Source organism: Rhyacophila brunnea, unplaced genomic scaffold (genome assembly GCF_057557595.1).
Source record: "Rhyacophila brunnea isolate RB1 unplaced genomic scaffold, BYU_Rbru_1.0 scaffold_10, whole genome shotgun sequence".
NCBI classification, from domain to species: domain Eukaryota; kingdom Metazoa; phylum Arthropoda; class Insecta; order Trichoptera; family Rhyacophilidae; genus Rhyacophila; species Rhyacophila brunnea.
The window spans coordinates 20,306,726-20,326,729 of NW_028232752.1; the positions used below are offsets into that span (position 1 = coordinate 20,306,726).

Consider the following 20,004-nt stretch of genomic DNA (forward strand, 5'->3'; position numbering starts at 1 on the left):
ATGAGTTCTTCACTTGCTTTTGTTGACATACTAGTTGGTAAGTCGTCTTGAAATGGGTTACAAATCCAACGCAACGAATCAAACTTTTTGATCTCTTCCCCAAAATAGTCTTCAAAGTTATTTATAAACAGTGATAAATGAGTGGAAATTTCAGACAGTGCGTTCATCTTCGCAATAATAATAATAATAAAAAATAATAATAATAAAAGCATTATAGACGTGCAATAGTGTATGTTTCAACCTTCAAATACACACATATTGAATGAGCGTCAGTGCATAAACCGAGAGCAGTTGTCAGAATGAAGGACAAGCTTAGAATGGCGTCTTATAGACACATGTATAAGATTTAACACCCACGGTGGCCGCGCGGCTTAAGCGTTTGACTATAACGTCGTGGGTACCAGATTCGAATCCTGGGTCTGGCAAGTACACATATTGTTTTTCAATTTGTGTCTGTCATGGCATGGACCTAATAGGTTGAGCAAGTGGCTGACATCCATTTCTCGTAAAAAAAAAACTATTAATACAAACCTCTAGGTACTCTGTGGAGGCCGATATGATCCTATTAGGATCGGACATGGTCGAAAGAAAGAAAAGAAAGTATAAGATTATCCCATATTCTTCCACGCACGAGATTGGTTTCCTCTTACTGCTCACCCGTTATGTATTTCAGTTCCTATTAGTTATGTGTTCCCTGCCCTAAGCACCGGCTAGACGCTGATGTTTTATAAGTATATTATTATATATATAATAAATAAGTAAATATAATATACAACGAAATAAGAAATACCGTTTACCAAAACCTCAAAAGTGTTGTTTTTCCAATACTCGATGCATGGCAGAGTTCTGTCACGAATATCATCTGTAATAGATCTTGGCATTACGTTTGAGAGTAAACTGACATTTATTAGCCATATAGTTAGTTACCATTTGTAACAAGGCGCTTAAAATGTTGGGCTTCGTCATGCGTACTTCCCAGGTCATTTAGGATGTTACGGTATTAAAACTTTTATTTAATTCTTTAGTTCAAAGCAAACTTGAGAGTTGGTCTATTGTTTGGGCACCGCATCAGTTGAAGTATGGCCTTCTGGTGGAAAGGGTTCAGAAGAAATTCTTGAGACTCCTTTACTTGAGGTTGTATGGATACTATCCGTGGCTTTATCCAACTGACTTTCTCTTAGGCATGCTTACATACTGCAGTCTGCAATTTAGAAGAAATCTTTATTTAGCTACGTATTTTTTTCGACTTATACGAGGTATAAATGAGAACTCTGCCATTCTGGGCAGTGTTGACCTGTATGTCCCTGATAACTATCTTAGAAATAGAGGACATGAGTTGTTTATTCTCACAAGGTGCGGAACCAACCTGCCACTGGTAATGCCAATTGGGAGGGCGGTAACTATGTTCAACGAAATTGCTTCGGGTGTTGATATATTCCACCTACGTGAGGATGAGTATATAGGAGGACGTTGTTTTATAAATTCTTAAAATAGGGTCTGTTTAACTCATCCGGTGTACTTTCTTGTACCTATCTAATTTATATTTTTTGTATGTACATATTTCAACTGTTTAATAATATACTATCTATCTCTATACTGATCTATCTCTTTTTTATGTAATACTGTTTTATATTTCTTTGTTTCTAAATGTCATGTTGTGAACGTCTTAAACTTATAATTTGAAATGTCCACAATATGTTAAAAATAAATAAATTGAAATTGACAAGCTTACCTGCGCAAATCGATTTGTATCGGGAAGCCCGTGTGTGTGGACGGGAAAACTGAAGCTCGCGCTAACCAAAAAGCGCTGTAAAAATCTATACTGCGCAGGCAAGTCGCTGCCGTCTAGCCGGCGCATTATAGCATTGAATGACTCAGATTCTCGGAAACTAAATGAAATTATTTGTTATAAATTATTATGATGTGCGTAAGAAGAAGGGGAGTAAATAAAAATGTTTTTTTTTATATTTTTCAGATTTATTGGGTAAAGAGCAATGCGCATTTACCTTAATACTAATTTAGTTTATCGCATAGCGTAATACATTAATTATTTATAATTAAAACATTACAATTTTAAAGTCTATCTAATCTCCAAAAATTTACATTAGTTATTTATGTATGTATCACTTTACGAGACCTTAATTCATAATTGGGCCCTTGAAAGCTGAACAAATTCATTTATGTGAAATACAACAAATTGGCAATTATCAAAAAACACTTTTTATGGGTATTTTACAGTTATTATGATTTTACTTCAAACGGAAAAAACGGAGTCATTTTTTATCATGAGATACCATATTTGAAAGCTTTATATTTTTTTTGAAATTTAAAATTACCTTAACTATTAAAAACTTAAACAAAAATAGCATCGGTCACATGTATAAACAGGTGAAATAACATATTATAATAATGATAATGCTATACCTATGTCAGAAGTAGGAGTAGAAGGTCGGGTGTCCGTTTTTTTCTTACGTCATTCTTAATTGTTTTTTTCTCTGAATATTGGTAAAAAAAATGAATACCCTAAAATACAAAATACCTATGTAAAGTTACTTTATATGTCCTGGAAATTCTGTAGTCCTGATATCTAAAATCTAAAATAACATAACAACAATAAATGGAGATTATTATCACACAGCTGTTGCATTATTTTACATTTTGCTGATTTTTGAAAAATCTGACACCAGACCATTTATTTCTACGGTAGGTACATCATTTTATTAAAAAAGTCATTTTAAATAGAACATCATCAAAGATTTGTGACGTAATATTGAATGAATTCTTTCTAAAAAGAATTATAACTACAACAAAATTATAAGTCTAATCAATTATTGTTAACTAGTTTTGGCAGTGTATTTTTTCTTAAATAATACATTTAATATGAATTCAACTAAACATTTAGTTATGTTGTATTTGGAATGATGTAAGTATTCAATTACTACGTCGTGAAATTATTTATTGTGTAACCAATAAATATGTTTTAATAAAATATTTATTTTTATTTAAAACTAATTTGAATGTTTGGCATTGTTATGTTAATTTTTTTTGTGAAAAATATTTTGGCAATCAGAAATAAGAATATCTAATTAAAATCATTCAATTTAATATCTTTATAATGTAAGTACTCGCAAAATTTTTTTCATCACAATTTGATTAAATTTATTAAAAATTTATTGTTATAATAATAATTGATTAATATGAAAGCTTTCTTCGTATAGCTTCAATTAAAGTTTTTTTTCTTAATACTTCTAGATTATACAAGTTTGCTTTCAAAGGTGAATAAGAATCGAAAATATTATAGAAATTTTAATACAATATCATAATAACACAGCAATCCATCTCTAAACTGATAATATAGTCAGACAAAAATATCTTATCAAATATAAAGCAGTTACTTTTAAATGCAGCGATAATATTATTTTGCATCGTAGTTTTAATGGTACTTCTTAAGATGCAAGGAAAACTTGTGAGTTACAATAAATTATTGTGTATTTATGACGTGTTTATGATTGTTCCTGAAAAATATTTTTTGTTAATAATCCAGGTTTCCTTGTCTTTGGTAACAAAATATTATCTATCGTGCCAATAGTGCTATTTATAAGACGAAGTGAAAAAAATGTAAAAAAGATTCGTATATTAATGTCTTTTATATTCGATAAGAAATTTTGGTTCGAAAATATTTATTACTACTAATGTCGAAGATCAAATTTTATTGTAGTGCATAAAAGAGATAAGTTCCTACTTGGTAATTTATTATTTCGATAAAGTGTTTTTTTTTGCATATTTAAAGAGCCAATACAAGCAAAATTTATATTTAAAAATTGCTTTAAAAATCTTCGCAAATAATTATGTATTTTATGATATTATTTAGTAAGTAATAAAAATAAAATTTCTACTCGTGAAGAATTATATACAACCTATTAATTATATAATATATACTATACTTTAAAGTAATTTACAATCTTATTTAGATGGATTATTCAAGGAATGTGCAGTATTATTGTAATTATTAAAAAAAGATAAGTACATAATTAAAAAAAATAGTAACATTGTATCATAAGTGATATTTTTGTTATGTGAATACATAATAATTAGCGTACGAATAAAAAAATCAGGCAAGTGATTTGGATGATTTTACTGTTTAATATGAAAACTATAAAAAACACACACAGAATCACATTTCATAATTATTGGTAAAAAGACATCAAATGCGGATGCATTCATTCTTACGATTACTATTTGCTTCTGACTGAAGTACAGATATGCGGTAGTCGCTCAAAAACACTCATTTATCTGTAGTATTATATACATAATAATACATCTGTAAGAGATGAAAATGAATGCATTATAATTTCGTGTTATTTAGTTTGCTTAAAAAAATATTTCAGTTTTATAATTATTCTGTTATCAGGATAAATAACCGCTATCTAGATGCTTCCCTGATCAATCTTTGGCCGATAACTTTGCTCCGTAACATGAAAATACGTTTAGTTAAGTATAATTAAAATTGTCAACAAGTAGATTTAACTGCCATTTTTTCAGGGGATTGTAATTGAATTCATCGCTAGTAATGTCAATAGTTTTATTTTATATTCTTCTTGACCTAATAAACCGTCCACATAGAACTTTATTTCGTAATTTCATTTATCAATCAATCAAATTTAAATCATCGACAAATAATAGGACAGAAGGATATATTGTATCACAATACATTATGTTAATTTAAAACTACCAGGAATAGAAGAACCCCGCCCCTTTAATAGAGATCTATGTATTCTTCAGTAATATTAACTGTTAAATGTTATGTGCCCTTTAACCTAATAACTCATCCACAATATGAAACTTCAAAATATTAATAATACACCAACCCCTAAAATTGAAATCCTCACCTGAAAAATAACGAAAAAAGGGGAGGTTTTAGCAGATACCTAATAGTATAAATAATACGTTTTCCACGATTTCTAGATTCTGTTGTCACTTGACTGATTTTTGATTTGAAGTTATTGTTTTTTATAATGCGTCAAAAAAATTTAATCATTTTTTTTAATAAAGAAAATGCGATAAATATTCTTATCAGTTATTAGTTGTCACAAAATGTTTTGCCACATACTTTCCTTATACAAATTTATGCAGTTTGCTGTGAGAATTAAACATAACAACATAATATTTGTATTGGTCGTCCGAGTTTATTTAATAATAAAATTAGATAGAGAAAATTTTTAAATCACTATTAAAAATTATCGAAATTTTCATAAATTACTAACACTCCGATAACCCTGATCAATATTCGTTTTCAATCGAAAAATCGTCACTCCAATATATCATAATAAGTATATAAACACGCGAATAATTGAAATGTTTATTTTCAAAAACCGATAAGTCCACATAATATGGTCAAAATACACCATAAAATATCTAGGTCCATGGTACTTAAATATTTAATTTCAAAATCATATGAAAACAATCATCTTTAAAATGTAATAACTAACAGAAATCGATTAATGATATAAATTCAGATATTCATAAATTATATTTTTCTAATATTAATAAGAAAAAATAGATTTATTGACAAATTTCAAAGTTCATTCGAAATAATAAACAATGGTAAGACCAACCATTTGTACTTTAAACAGAAAAATTTCATCTACTACCAATATTATATTCCGGACATATCGGGTTTTGAAAATATACGTCTCAATTATTCAATCATTGTAGGTATTAAGAGTATTAGTCGATTTCACTTATACTATCAATCTTCATTGCCAAAATGACGATTTCAATAATTATATATTTTATTTAATGTGTTTGAAAAAAAAATCATTTTCATATTGAGTAGACAATGAATAATTAATATATTATCGCGGATGCACAATGCCAATCGATTAATAATTATATTATGGTAACATAATTGTGTTGCGCGAATTTAATCAAATTACCTAAAATGCATTGCCCGTATATGTCTTCCAAAATCTCATCTGAATGGACAACATAGATTGGCGCCACTCTCCCAAAAAGAACAATACGGAATTCAAACGTACTTTTCGAATTTAGAATATTCGAAAAATCGATTTTATGGTTGTTTTTTAATTATATAATATCTTCTTAGTCATAATAAACTACACGTGTTATAAATATAGTAGACACATTTTCGGTACATAAACCCACAACAGACAGCGTGGTTACGTGATATTTATTGCCAAGTGCACACAAAAGAAGACAGGTGTCGCACTGCTCGGATTTGTAGCGAAATATTGAAATGGCTATCTTTCATTATCTAAAAAAGAAAATCGGAGGAATATTTTTTTCTATTTCTATCTAAAAATCGACAAACGAAAAATTGATTTGCGAAGACTGCGGATCGATGTGAATAATAACAAAAAAATCATGCTTCTAGTGCTGGTAAACTGACGTATCCAATCCGCGCGCCTATTCCGCTGTCAGACTTATATTATGGTTGAGTAGTCATTTCGCTCATAAAATTTACACCCACTTCGCCTTAAAACTCAACAGAAACTGCAAAGTTGTAATATGTATATTTTCTCTCATTTGTTGTATGGATATTTTGTGGAGAAATGAAAGACATTTTGCTATTCTGTGTTGGTCGACAAATAATTTTAAGTGATTCCCTTAACCATTGTATCTTTGGTATGGATAAGCACACATCAGATAAGCCATTTAATAATATCGGCCTACCAAATATGGGATTTCAAATTTTGCCAGAATAGACAATGACATCTAGACGGGTAAATATTTTTTTTATTATTTTAATCTAATCGATCTACGTCATTGGCACTTGACTCATGTGATCTACGGTTTTATATTATAAAAAAGAATATGGCGTAAAAATTGAAGAATAAACAGATTTTATAGATCGAATTCTGTACTCTTAATACCTATAATGATGAAATTTTAAATGATACACTAAACATCGATCAATGTCTGTATTAGTTTTATCATAAAACATTGAATATCCAATTGATATTTTGCGTTAGGACAATCGAAGAGGAGAAGCTTATGATTAAATTGAAAAAAGTTGAATTCGTAGCTTCGTCATGAGCCACTGACTTTGTGAACAATATCGCAAATAATGATGCGATTAAGTTGAAGTTTTGGGAGGTCCTACCCCCTTTTCCAGTCCCGTTGTTGCAGAGGGATGTTTCACAGCAGGATGTACAGGCGTACAGTTTGGTTCGTTCCCCTATTATAATGCACCCCGGCTCGCAGTGCTTTGTGCAGTTTCTCTCCAGTGACCACATTTTCAGTAGCGACGTCGAATTTTCGTTGGACGTCGTATACGAAAAGCGCTTTACCTGCAAATTAAACACAACGATGTAGTGTTTTATTATGTTAAGTTCTTAATTCCATAATATTCCGTAGCACAGTGAACAAATGTTGCTACATAGCTAGAAAAGAGCACAGAAACATAATAATACGTGATTGTTTATTTAATTAAATCATTTGTGGCTGTTATTATTACTAATTTTAAGTTCTGATTATGTGAATACATAATTGATTGAGGGATAGAACTGTTTATACATAATGATTGTTTTTTTTTTGTATGCACTTATTATACACTGTATTACATTTTGAGGATGTATATATTTACATAATAATACTTTAGTCATCTATGTTAATTTAGTATTTAATAGTTTTATGTCACATTAGGACACATTATGCGCGAAACGACTATTTAATTCAGAGGTTAATTTTGAACCGCAAGATCGAAAGGTTTGATATTGACTGATTAATATGATGTTCGAGTGACGAGTAATTAATTATCGCCTGAGATCGTTAGTTATAATTTATGATGATCGATCATACTATCCATATACATTTTGTACAGGTATTGAATTTTACTAACATTTAATTGTTATGCATCACACCTTTATGCTATTCAATTATTATTCTTCATTTAAAAATAGTATATTTTATACTTACTAGAAAAATTCTAGAAATACTTTTGGATCAAGTTAGATTTACACACTCACGGTGACCTGGTTCTTAGAGCAGCTATCTCTGAAATTGTGGATCGCTTTTCGATCCTGTGTTTACTGTATTTTGTTTTTTTTTCAGTGTGTGCTTGATCCCTTGCAAGTGCCCAAATACACTATGTGCTTTGCTTAAGAGCAAACGTGATAACCACAGGTTGAGTTTGAAAACACATACCTCCTAATATTTAATTTGCCGGGCGAATAATTTAACCATTAAAATACCGATCCAAATACCCTTCTATAATTGCTGACTCCTACATAACTGATGATGTACTCAATTTTTGAGAATATATAAATCTAGTTTATTATTAACAAATACAAGGCGCCACAAGTATATTTTGGAGTAAACCTGATGCAATTTATTTAAGAATACAATATTCCTAAATCTTGTATATGGTTAGTAGGTATTGAATAAAAAGTTATTATAAAATAAATTATTTCTACAGTTTATAGTGATTTTTGCTGACTTATTTTATGTAAAGCATTTGATATCTTTATTTTATTTTTTTAATATTATGCTACATGAAATAAAATAAATGACTATACCTCTACTTTGTGACTGTTTATTATACCGTATCCGGAAATTTGTACGTAAACAGTTCACCACAGGACACTTATTCGTGCGCCATGAGTTCGTGTAATATTTAATCAAATGACGAGTTCTTCGTTGAACATTTCACCGTGGAGTATATTTGTACGTATGCTACAACATGTGGAGATGTCTTTACTATGTTAGGTTAGGTTAGGTTAGGGTTAATCTAATTGGAACAGTACTATTTGCAAACTATCGCCGCATTTTGTAAGATACGTACAAATGTATTCAACGGTGAAATATTCAACGAAGAATTCGTAATTTGATAAAATGTTATACGAACTCATGTTTCACGTACTGCGGCGCACGAATAAGTGTCCCACGATGAACTGCATACGTAGAACTTACATATAACCTTATTATACATATTCGTTGAAAAACATAAACAAATACAAAATAATAAAATAAAATAACCTAGGTAACTTGATTGTCTAACTATTCTAGGCCATTACAACGCAACGCTTAGAATTTAATTGTAAATTTAACATTTAAGTTAAATATGTGGCACCGCGAAAAAAGAGTACCTAATAGTAATATGACAGTCAACGAACCATGCACATCCGCTTCTCGTCCTTGCACTTGTGAAGAAGCGCCGTGTGGTTTCCTCGAGGGTCTGCGCAGCGGTCCGCTCCGTCCATGGTATGACACCTGTAACACCACAGGTCATTGACGGGACGCTCTGCCGCGGGAGTGCGGTGGACGCTGTCCGGCTGCAGCAGCTGGGCCCCGGCAGCTGTAAGCATAAAAATTAGAACATATGGTTTATAAAAGAATGTAATATATATATATATATATTAATGTTTTACCCCCATAAAATGACTGTGATAGTAACATTAATTTGTAGGATTTATCCTACAAATTAACGCTGACAGCATATTTAAATTCTGGGCACGACGGTTAAATCCAGTGACGCCCCATGGGGGTAGGCAAATTGAGCATCGCTTGGGGGCGGCAGTTACTCGAAGGGCGGGAAATCGAGGAGAATCATTTGGAATATATAGAAATATAAAAATAGCTAAAATTATGCCGTTTATATCATGTACAATAATAACATAGTAAAACTGGTATGAATAAATAGAACCTCAGACTCTTGTGATTTGGGTGTCTAACTTAATTACCTATATTATATTTATTCGCTTTTTATATCTAAATTCAATTTTCTTTGTTTTAGTGGTATATATTTTGTTAGTAATGTATCCATACTACACATTTATTAGATATTAGAGTCGAGAAAGGATGATAAAAAATATTATATAAAAAAATGGGGTGGCATTTTTGCGCTGCCTAGGGGCGGCATTTTGTCTAGGGACGTCTTTGGTTAAATCCAATCGTAAAAGTAACTGTTTTTAATCAAGTTAAAAACCGAAATTATTTAATTTAAAATGCATGCAGTTTTAATTAACATTCGTATTATATTATTATGCCGTAACAAGTTACGTCTAATTATTATTCATCGCTAAATGGAAAAAAAATAGTTTAGTAACGTGGTAAAATAATTTTAATATTTAGATACCTCCATTGAAAAAAAAATGATTTCATTATAACTAATCCTTTTTAATTCTTGAGTTTAGCATTGAAAAGATGAGATATTTGCTGAAATCAAAAACGAAACTCACAGTGTTGAAAACGCTTAATTTGATTTTTGTTTAACTAACGTAAGCGCGTAAACAGGCACCGTAAAATGAGTAACGGAAGTATATTATTAAATTATATTTATTCACAACTTACAATGTGAATCAGAAAGATTAGTAGTTAATGGGAAATCTATTAACAATATACGGTATGCCGATGACACAGTGGTGATTTTTGATAGCTTAAAGGGTTTACATCAAATAATAGAAAAGGCTAATGAGGTCAGCAAATTGAACCTCTAGAAAATGAAATTATTAACAGAAACAAAAATAGTGACACCAAATACAGCAAATAGATTGAACGTGTGACCCACAATGAATATTTATAAACATGGGTCAATGAGAAATGGGACCAGTATCATGAAATAAAAACAAGCAATGAGTATTTTCTCGAAATGAGACGCCTCCTTAACAATCGAAACAACATAGGTCTGAGACTACGTCTGGTTTTCTGTTGTGTTTTCTGAATACTTTTATATGGCATGCCAGGATAGCAAGTTGAGGCTTTCGAGATATGGTTGTATACACGCATCTTCGAAATTCATTGGGTGATAAATGTTGACGTCAAAATCAAATATCAAAACTAGAAAACTGCAGTCCCTCGGCCACCGTTACTTCCCCAACTTGATATCAAAGGACTAAATTTACGTATATTGATATGACTTTACTAAAAGCTTTTTGTTTTTGTACTAGTACTGACGTGAGGTGGAGAAAATAGACTTTTGTACAGCTTATAATTAGATAACTGAAGACATGGTCGCAACAGTTTTAATGACTTTGAAACTATGAAAAATAATGAGAAACTACATCCCCAGTAAGCATCATGGCTCTAAAATCAAATTGCATGACCTGAGTCCCTGGCATCACCGGGATAGCTATGAGCATTGCAACCTGAAATGTTCATTTAATCTTAGAGATGTAGCGGATAGTTGATATTTTCGAGACGAAGCTATATAGTAGCACACCTAAAATTCTTTGGAGAGACCAGGTGACAAAATATACCGACGTTCTCAATCGAATAGGAAATAACCGAGAAGATCTAAGCAGTATCAAAACCAGAAAATTACAGTACCTTGGCCGCATTATCAGAGGACAAAAGTATAATAGCACTCCGTCCGAAATATACGTAGCAGATAACGGTTCTACCAACATATTCCGGGTAGCAGACGATAGATCAAAGATTTCCCTGATGGTGGTTGATTTCCGTTCGTGTCCGGAAACTAGTAAGTATACAGTTCGCCGTATCACACTTCACCGTGAAATGTTGTATCGGAAATGTAATATGGCTGTATATTAACTCATTCGCTGCTGAGTAGATAATGATTTTTTAATTAGCACCTTAAAAATGCACGTCAATTACATCGATCGGCCGCCTGGCCATTACGCGCCGGGTGCGTCTTCCGCGTCCAAAGTATTAAAAACCGTCCAACCTCTTAGAGTCGTATAGTATCTATTGACATACAATTAATGTCTAAATAAAACACGATTCTTTCGGTTTACACGTTACAGGAAGGCAGCAGCAAACAAATTTTGAAAATAGCCGATATACTGGATTTTTGTTAGGTTAGGTTAGATTAGGTTTTCATTCTTCAATTCATGAATGTTGCCAAAATCACCCATGAAAATTGAATTGAGACCGTATAGTATACGGTCATCTATTTTCGATAGGAAAGCTCACGGCGATCTGTGCCACGGTGAAATGTTTTACGTAAAATTTACATGTAACCGAATTTCATTAGGGGATGGCATGATAAGAAATAGATTCAGAACAAAAAATAACAAATATTGCTAGTTATAATAGACGTAATATACATATAAAAAATAAATTTAAATAATGTTATTGCATACTTTGAGAAATATTATTATAAATTGTGTATTGGCTGGCGCCATTAGTCGTTAGTATAATGCGCTCGGCAGCCATTTACTTAATTCAGTCAATTAATTAAGAACACTTTGCACAACACGAACAACTTGAGAAAACAAAATAAACACCTTTTACTATGGCCATTGAATATTATTTGATTGTTTATTTTATTTCATATTAAATTATCTTTTATCTTTTTAATGATATATTTGGCGTTTAATTTTTGGATGATTCCGATTAGTTGGTATATAATATTTCAATAATACTTATATTAATATTTGTAAATAATAATAAAAAAATTTACAACTTGAAACCTTTTTGCTAATATTGTAAATATATGGTTTAAAGTCGTGTAGTCTACACCCACGACGGTTTACGCGTCAGCTTATTATAGTGAAGTCGAATTCTGGAGCTGGCATACACACGTATTGTTTTTCAAGTTGTGTTTGGAGTCAGATTATAGACCTAATAGGTTGAGCAAGTGAAAGTAGTGAAGTAAAAAAAAATCAAAAGTCTGTGGAGGCCCATATGATCTTCCTAAGATCGGACATGGTTAAAACATAGGAAGAAAGGAAAATTTTACAATACTAACTATAGTATTTTGAAATTTTAGGTTAGATATTAGGCCATTATTATAATTGAAATAGCGAGAGTTTTACTTGGGAGAGACATTTTTGTAGCAACAATGAATGATGAATAAAAAAATGAGTTATGCGCCACCGCCTACTACGCATCGCTCATTTCGTTTCTGTCAAATCTTTTAAAAATTTGTACGTTAACGAAGAAAGGTACCTACAGTAAAACAATGATGAAGTATTTTTCTTTATTAATTCCATTTTAGTTTTACACAATTTGGAAGTATGTGAAAATAACTCGCAATAAATGCAATACTTTTTTTAAAATATTTTTGTTAAAATTTGATCGTTACCTACCAACAATTAATAAATCTACCCGGTCATGCGTTGTTTGGAGACGGCACATTTAAGAGGGTAGAAAGTCAAGGGAATAATGCGACTATGCAACTGTTCGGAGAAAATTACGTATTTTTTAATTTTCCCTTATGAACCTGTTACATAAGGGGCTACAAAAAGGTTGGAAAAAATATATAGCCTATTTGTGTTTATATTTATATGGACATTGTTCTATAAATCTTTAATATGTGATCAAAATAATTATTTTCTTTCCTTACTTAGGTTTCTTGCATTTTATATAATATGCGCTCAGTAACATTAGTTGTCATACTCAATATTTTTTTTATCTGACACGTGGAGAAAGTTTTGAATTTAATATTGATAATATTCACAAATAAATACAATTAGATACACTATTTAAAAATTATATTTTTTAGATGATCTTTGAAGATTTTAAAACCAGATGTCAATTTTTAATTAACTCCGCTACACGATTTGAATCATGAACACGTTCTAAAAAAGATTTCATAACAGATAATTTTACAAAAAAATAATGTTACCCACTTCGGTCCATTTTTTTAATCGAAATACACATTGAAACGTAACATGTGAATCATCCAGCCATGGAATTCGAGCCAGAAACTTACTCATTCAAAACCAGACACAATCATTTTACATAATAATTTAATATAATATTATGTATTTCATTAATATTGATATTACATCATAATTCGACAGTCAAAATTAAATTTTAAACACAGAACTCTATAAATAGTATTAAAATATTAAAATTATTCCTGTTTATTATAAATTACAATTAAATGGTATAATACAGTTTGAATATATTATATTATTAGTTTCACAGACAATCACTTAAAAGCCTTCAGATTATTCATACATACAATAACAGCAAACCCTGTATTAGCATACATAAACATACTATAAAATAATATAGGTATGTAGTACAAGAAACATACAACTTATAACTATAGGCATTGAAGGCACTTGTTTTTCCCTTCAAAAAGTTGGCTGCGTGCCAAATTTCTTCCCAAAATAGAATTTATCTTTAGGCATAACGTGATTTATCTGTTATTCCTGCTTTGTTATTTTACTGTCGGCTTTATCAGTTTTGGTTATTATTTATTGTCAAAAAAATCAACATAGTATTACTTTCAATAATATACTATAAATATATATAACACGTTATATCTTTAGTATTAATTTTATGTTATGAATTTATTTAACATTATTCTATTAAATAGGGGGACCATGCTCAGCGTATTCAAAAATCAAAAATTCGGTTAGGTTAGGTTAGGTTTATCACATTTGAATAGTCAAAGACATAGCTTATAATCAGTATCTTCAAAATTATCTTTAAATGTGTAAATCTTGCCCATTTTTTGAATAATAAAATGCCTAATTCTTGTGAAATTTGGGATCACAGAAATTATCAATATAATTTTTTATTGTAAATATTATTTCACCATAATAATCTAGACATTAATTTTACTAATAGTTTTATAAATGCTTTTAAAAATTAATAAATATAAAAAATCTTAACACCACTTATCATGGACGTACTGAAATATGACTATATTCTAAAATATTAGAGCGAGAGGTTTAAAAGAATACTATTTTATGTAATAAAAATACTTTATGCAGTCATCAAATGTTTAAAATAAATATAAAAGATAATAAGGCTTGAAAATTATGTAAATAGATTATCTACAACGTTTATGGAATGTCCAGGATCATGCTTTGAAAATAGCATAAAAGCTCCATTTTGACGTACGCTGAGCACGTAGACCATTAAGAAAATTTAGGTGCTGTGGATTGAAAGAATACATATACATAGGCGTACATATTCAAAGTAATAATAGTAATATAGTATTTGAGACTTATACGGTGTTTTTTTATTATTGTAATATAATATGTTTGGGTTGTCACCGCATGTTCTTCTTCGTTTTGAACTCAATGAAGATGCCATTCTCAAGATATAACAATACAATCCATTGAAGACATATTTAAAAAGGGAAAAAGATGTACCAACAGCCAGATTTAATTGTGTAGTAAATTTTACTATTAGAGTTTAGGTACTAAAACTGCTATAACGCTTTTTATCATTTAAGTATCTAATTCAAATGTGTATTTTAAAATTGTGTACTTAATTATAGAAATATTTAGAATTATAAATTATCCATTTAAATTTGTAGCGTTTGAAGAAATTTCTAAAAATAATATTGCTAAAATAAGCGGCGCCTAAATTGTCCGCAATCACTTGATTAACAGGGGCGTCAAATTTGGCACCAATTATTTCGAATACCTACGCTAAATACATTATCTTTTGAGAATGACTTCTACAACGATCACTGAACGTCGATGAAAAATATGTGATTAGAACACAAAAATCTATTAAAACGATTTAAAATCAACATTCTATATTATATAAATGAGAGTTCTTCTTTTCGACTTATACGAGGTATAAATAAGAACTCTGCCATTCTGGGCAGTGTTGACCTGTGTGTCCCTGATAACTATCTTAGAAATAAAGAACATCGGTTGTTTATTCTCCCAAGGTGCAGAACCAACCAGCCACTGGTATGCCAATTGGGAGGGCGATAACTATGTACAACGAAATTGCTTCGGGTGTTGATATATTCCACCTACACAAGGATGAGTATAGGTGGACGTTGTTTTATAAATTCTTAAAATTGGGTCTGCTTAACTCATCCGGTGTACTTCCTTGTACCTATCTAATTTATATTTTTTGTATGTACATATTTCTACTGTAATAACATACTATCTATCTCTATACTGATATATCTCTTTTTTTTATGTACTTTACTGTTTTATATTTCTTTGTTTCTAAATGTCATGTTGTGAACGTCTTAAACTTATAATTTGTAATGTCCACAATATTTTAAAAATAAATAAATTCAAATTCAAATGATACATTATTACGGTTCTCCGAAAAAAACATCTTTACTTTTTGTAAGTATTCAATGGAGCAAAATTTGGTATAAACATTAATATAAAATACGTTCATATAAAAATAATAACGACATTTTATACACAAGGCTACATGTAATGAAATCCTAAGTGAGTAATAAAATGATAATAACCTTTTTATTAAAGTCAGTTATTTATTTGAATCCTGTATCACGCATAAATGTGTCGCTACATTTCAAAATCAGCTAAGTCCACCTTTAGGTATTTTTGATTTTTTTGTGAATTGCTGAATAACTACTGCTTTCTAACATTTCTGCATTATCAAAATGTGGGATTTATTATTTTTAAATATTCTATAAGTACTCAAAATAATATAAACTTTCACCCTTGTGACTGTGTATTTGAGAAAACAAAAAGCTTTTTTCTTCTATTCATCTATTATGCACTTGGCTGATTTTTAAATCTAGCGGCACAAATATATTGGTTTATGGTGATGTGAAAACTGCTCTTTCATTTTAATCTACAGCCCTCATTTATGGCGTTATTAATAAATATAATAATTTTGTAGTGGTTAGAAATATATTAAATTTTCATAAAATTTAAAATATAATATTCTAATACGTAAAACACGAAATCTTTATAACATAATAAATAACAGGAAATCCTAGAATTTAATAGGTATAAATTTTTGCCCAATTCTAATTTGCTAAAAGATCAATTATATTTTGTGTCTTCTCCGTTATTATATTTTATTTAATATTTGGGATTGTTATAACATAACTTTATATATTGTACATTATTTATTATTTAAATTTTTATTTAATTTTGACTAATCATAAATATTTGTTGATATTATTGTTATTGTAAGTGTTGATTGTTTCATATTTTGTGGTTTGTTCATATTTTGAAATAATTTGTTTAATGGCCCAGTGGGTCTATTCTATGCTTATCGACCGCTAAAGTGATAAAGTGAAAAATATTATCAAACTTAGGGTAGGTTTGTATCAAAATATTAGCACTTATTGTAACAATTACACGAAGCCGGTTTTTATTGTTGCAATAAGTGCTATATTTTAACAGCACCTATCTTGCTGCTGTTAAAATATCGCACTTATTGCAACAATAAAAACCGGCTTCGTGTAATTGTTACAATAAGTGCTAATATTTTGATACAAACCTACCCTAAGTTTGATACTATTTATCAATTTAGTGTTCGATAAGTATAGAATAGACCCACTGATGTAGTATTAAATATTAATGTCCAACCTCATTAATTTTAAAAATAATTTGTTATTGGGAAGGTATTATTGGACGGATAATTTATGTACCGATTGTTATATTATTTCTGTCGCTTTGGATTTTGTTTGATAAATATTGTTTGAAAAAATGTATTCAGTTAAAAATTTTCCTCTGAGGCGGACGAAACCGGTCTTAATTTATTGATTAAAAGTGGAATAAGCACTACAAAAAATGCGTTTTATTAAATTAAACAACAATAATAAAAAAAGTATATACGATATTACATGTAGAAATGCATATAGTTACCATATAGCTATAGTTATAGCTATAGCTATAGTTAAATAGATGAATTAAAACGTTTACCTAAAGTTTGTGTAATAAAAATTTTATCGAAAAAAAAACATGTCAATATTATTGCGATCCCGTTGACAAAACAATCTTGTAAAAGGGTTCCAGATTTCGATAAGAATATAAAACACCGCTGAAAAAGACACAATAAGCTTATTTTTGCTTTTTATGAGATTCGATGTATTATACACTTTATACATGGGATGTTTTCCTAGATTAGTTCATGTGTTATGAAAGAAGTTTGTCGTGACCTATTTTTGTGGGAATTTATTCGTCAACACTTTGTGACATGTCAAATAATATATAATACCATTTCTGCGCCAAAATCATTGTTATCTATGGTTACATAGCTATTTTAAAAATAGATTAAAAATCATAGTTTTATTTTATATATTTAAATAATTACAAGATAAAAAGAACTTTTTATATACTACGTTTTTAAATTTTCTGTTGAATCATAATATAAACTTGACAAATATACTTATTAATAAATATTTTTTTTTTGTACTATACTAATAGAAATTTGTACTATAATATAGAAATACTGAATAAATATAGAATACTGAAATATCATTTTGACATTTCATATTGATTTCCATAGTAACGCACGTATACATTAATAATTTAGTTGCTAGGACCTCCTTAGCAACCAATAATAGTGTTTTACTTTTTACGAATTTTTTCCGAAATAATTTTCCATACAAAAGAGAATTAACTGAAAATAAATTCAATTCTGCGTAAAGATGGCTAAAAGTATTAAAAGAATGCATTGTCATCGTGTTGTGATATATTCTAAAAGTTTCAAATGTCTAGCTAGTCGGGAAGTTAGTTAAAACAAGATTTGTATTGGACAAACAAGAATACGAGCTAATAAAAACGTGGTATAATGGTCATACTTGTCATTATTATTGTTTATGTGTATGTAGTAAAAAAATTAATACTGGTAGTTTAAATAATATTTGTAGATAAAATGTAAGATTATGAAATTTATTAATTGTGCACTTCTTTAGATAATTATTTTTTTAAAAGCTTGAATATTATCTATCTTCAAATTATGTTTTTATTCTTATATTTAGCTGTAATACTAAAAATAAGAATATTTTGACAATACATGTTAATAAGACGAATTGTATAATCATTTAAATATACTTGTATACGAATATATTATGAAATTAAATCATAAATAATAAAAAAATATTTCGGTATATCCAAATACGCTTTGTTATTTTTTATTTCGTATAATAATCCCTTTAACAGATAATATTTACATTTTATACCTAGTCGAAGTTAAAAGATTTCAATTAAAATCAATAAATAATACATACTGTTATTCTAAGCCGTATTTTTCTTTGAACGGTAATATTTTACACAACATTGTGTCAAATAAGAGATACAATGAACCAGTTGCGTGATGCCATTAATCTTTAACTGATAATGATGTTATAACAATCTTAAATATTTGAAATTTATACTTACTTTTATAATTTATGGTAATATTATAATAAATAGACGCTTTGATTTGGATTTGGACAAACATGCATATAGTAACTTAATAACTAATGAATAATGTAAATATATATCGCAATTTTATATATTGGGTAAAGTTATATGTATTTAATTAGATATATATCTATGAAAACAAAAAAATATACTATACTCTAATAATAACTATATTAATAATCATATGAATGCACATTTTCAGTCAGCTGTCACACAATGAAACGAATACAAAGAAACGTTTATCAGAAGAGAATATAGACAATGTTTTGTATCAAACACTGTAAATATGTTGAGTTTATTTAATTTATATTAATAAAAGCTTTGCTTTGCATGCGAAAGCTTAAAGCTCGCGAGCAGCATTAAACAAATTAGCACTGCGGCATATGTTGTTATAAATAATATAACTCTACACCATGAAAAATAAATGAATATGCGACAAATATATGGATTAATAACTAAGCTGTACTAACCTGATGCGACATTGAGGAATACCAAGACGAGGAAGTTGAGGTCTGTTATCATTTCAAATCCATTTATGCACCATTACAGTTAGTAGGCCAACCGATGACATTTAAAAATCGTAAAGCGAATCCGATATCAAACTGAATCCACCATGTTATCAATTGAACACAATTTGTTACGCCTAACTAAACGGATCGTTAGGAATACTTGCAGCGTGGTAAAATAGTAATACCATAATAGAAAGGGTGTTTGATTTGGTTCGCATTGTTACATGACTTGAGCTGTCATACTGCCCGCATGTTGGTCGGCCATGTTGCTTTCAAGATGGCGACGTTGCAGGTTTTTTGCGCCTGCGTAAATGTATTTTATCTTTGAAGGAAACATCAAAGGAAAACACATCGTACCTATTTATAACTTGACTTAGACCGAATCCGCATCATTTTTAAAAGCCATTCCTTTACTCACTACTCACCGTAAAGTGCTTTAAATCATATCACGTTACGTTTTAGATTTTATT

The 20,004-nt window shown here is 29.6% G+C and overlaps 1 protein-coding gene across 1 annotated transcript; it reads right to left on the bottom strand.

Annotated features, from left to right (window-relative positions):
- Positions 1–5,418: 5,418 nt before the first annotated feature.
- Positions 5,419–19,757, bottom strand: LOC147078986 (uncharacterized). Its single transcript, XM_085948635.1, has 3 exons — positions 19,496–19,757; positions 9,135–9,316; positions 5,419–7,310 (listed from the first exon to the last, which is right to left on the bottom strand). The coding sequence occupies exons 1-3, from the start codon at positions 19,545–19,547 to the stop codon at positions 6,954–6,956; spliced, it is 591 nt and encodes a 196-aa protein (XP_085804761.1). The 5' UTR covers positions 19,548–19,757; the 3' UTR covers positions 5,419–6,953.
- Positions 19,758–20,004: the final 247 nt, after the last annotated feature.

Excerpts from the sequence above, each read along its gene's own strand:
- LOC147078986 (XM_085948635.1), bottom strand. The coding sequence starts at position 19,547 with ATGATAACAGACCTCAACTTCCTCGTCTTGGTATTCCTCAATGTCGCA. Across the intron at positions 9,317-19,495 it reads ATTCCTCAATGTCGCATCAG|CTGCCGGGGCCCAGCTGCTG; the intron begins GTTAGTACAGCT and ends TTATGCTTACAG. Across the intron at positions 7,311-9,134 it reads ACGAGAAGCGGATGTGCATG|GTAAAGCGCTTTTCGTATAC; the intron begins GTTCGTTGACTG and ends TTTAATTTGCAG.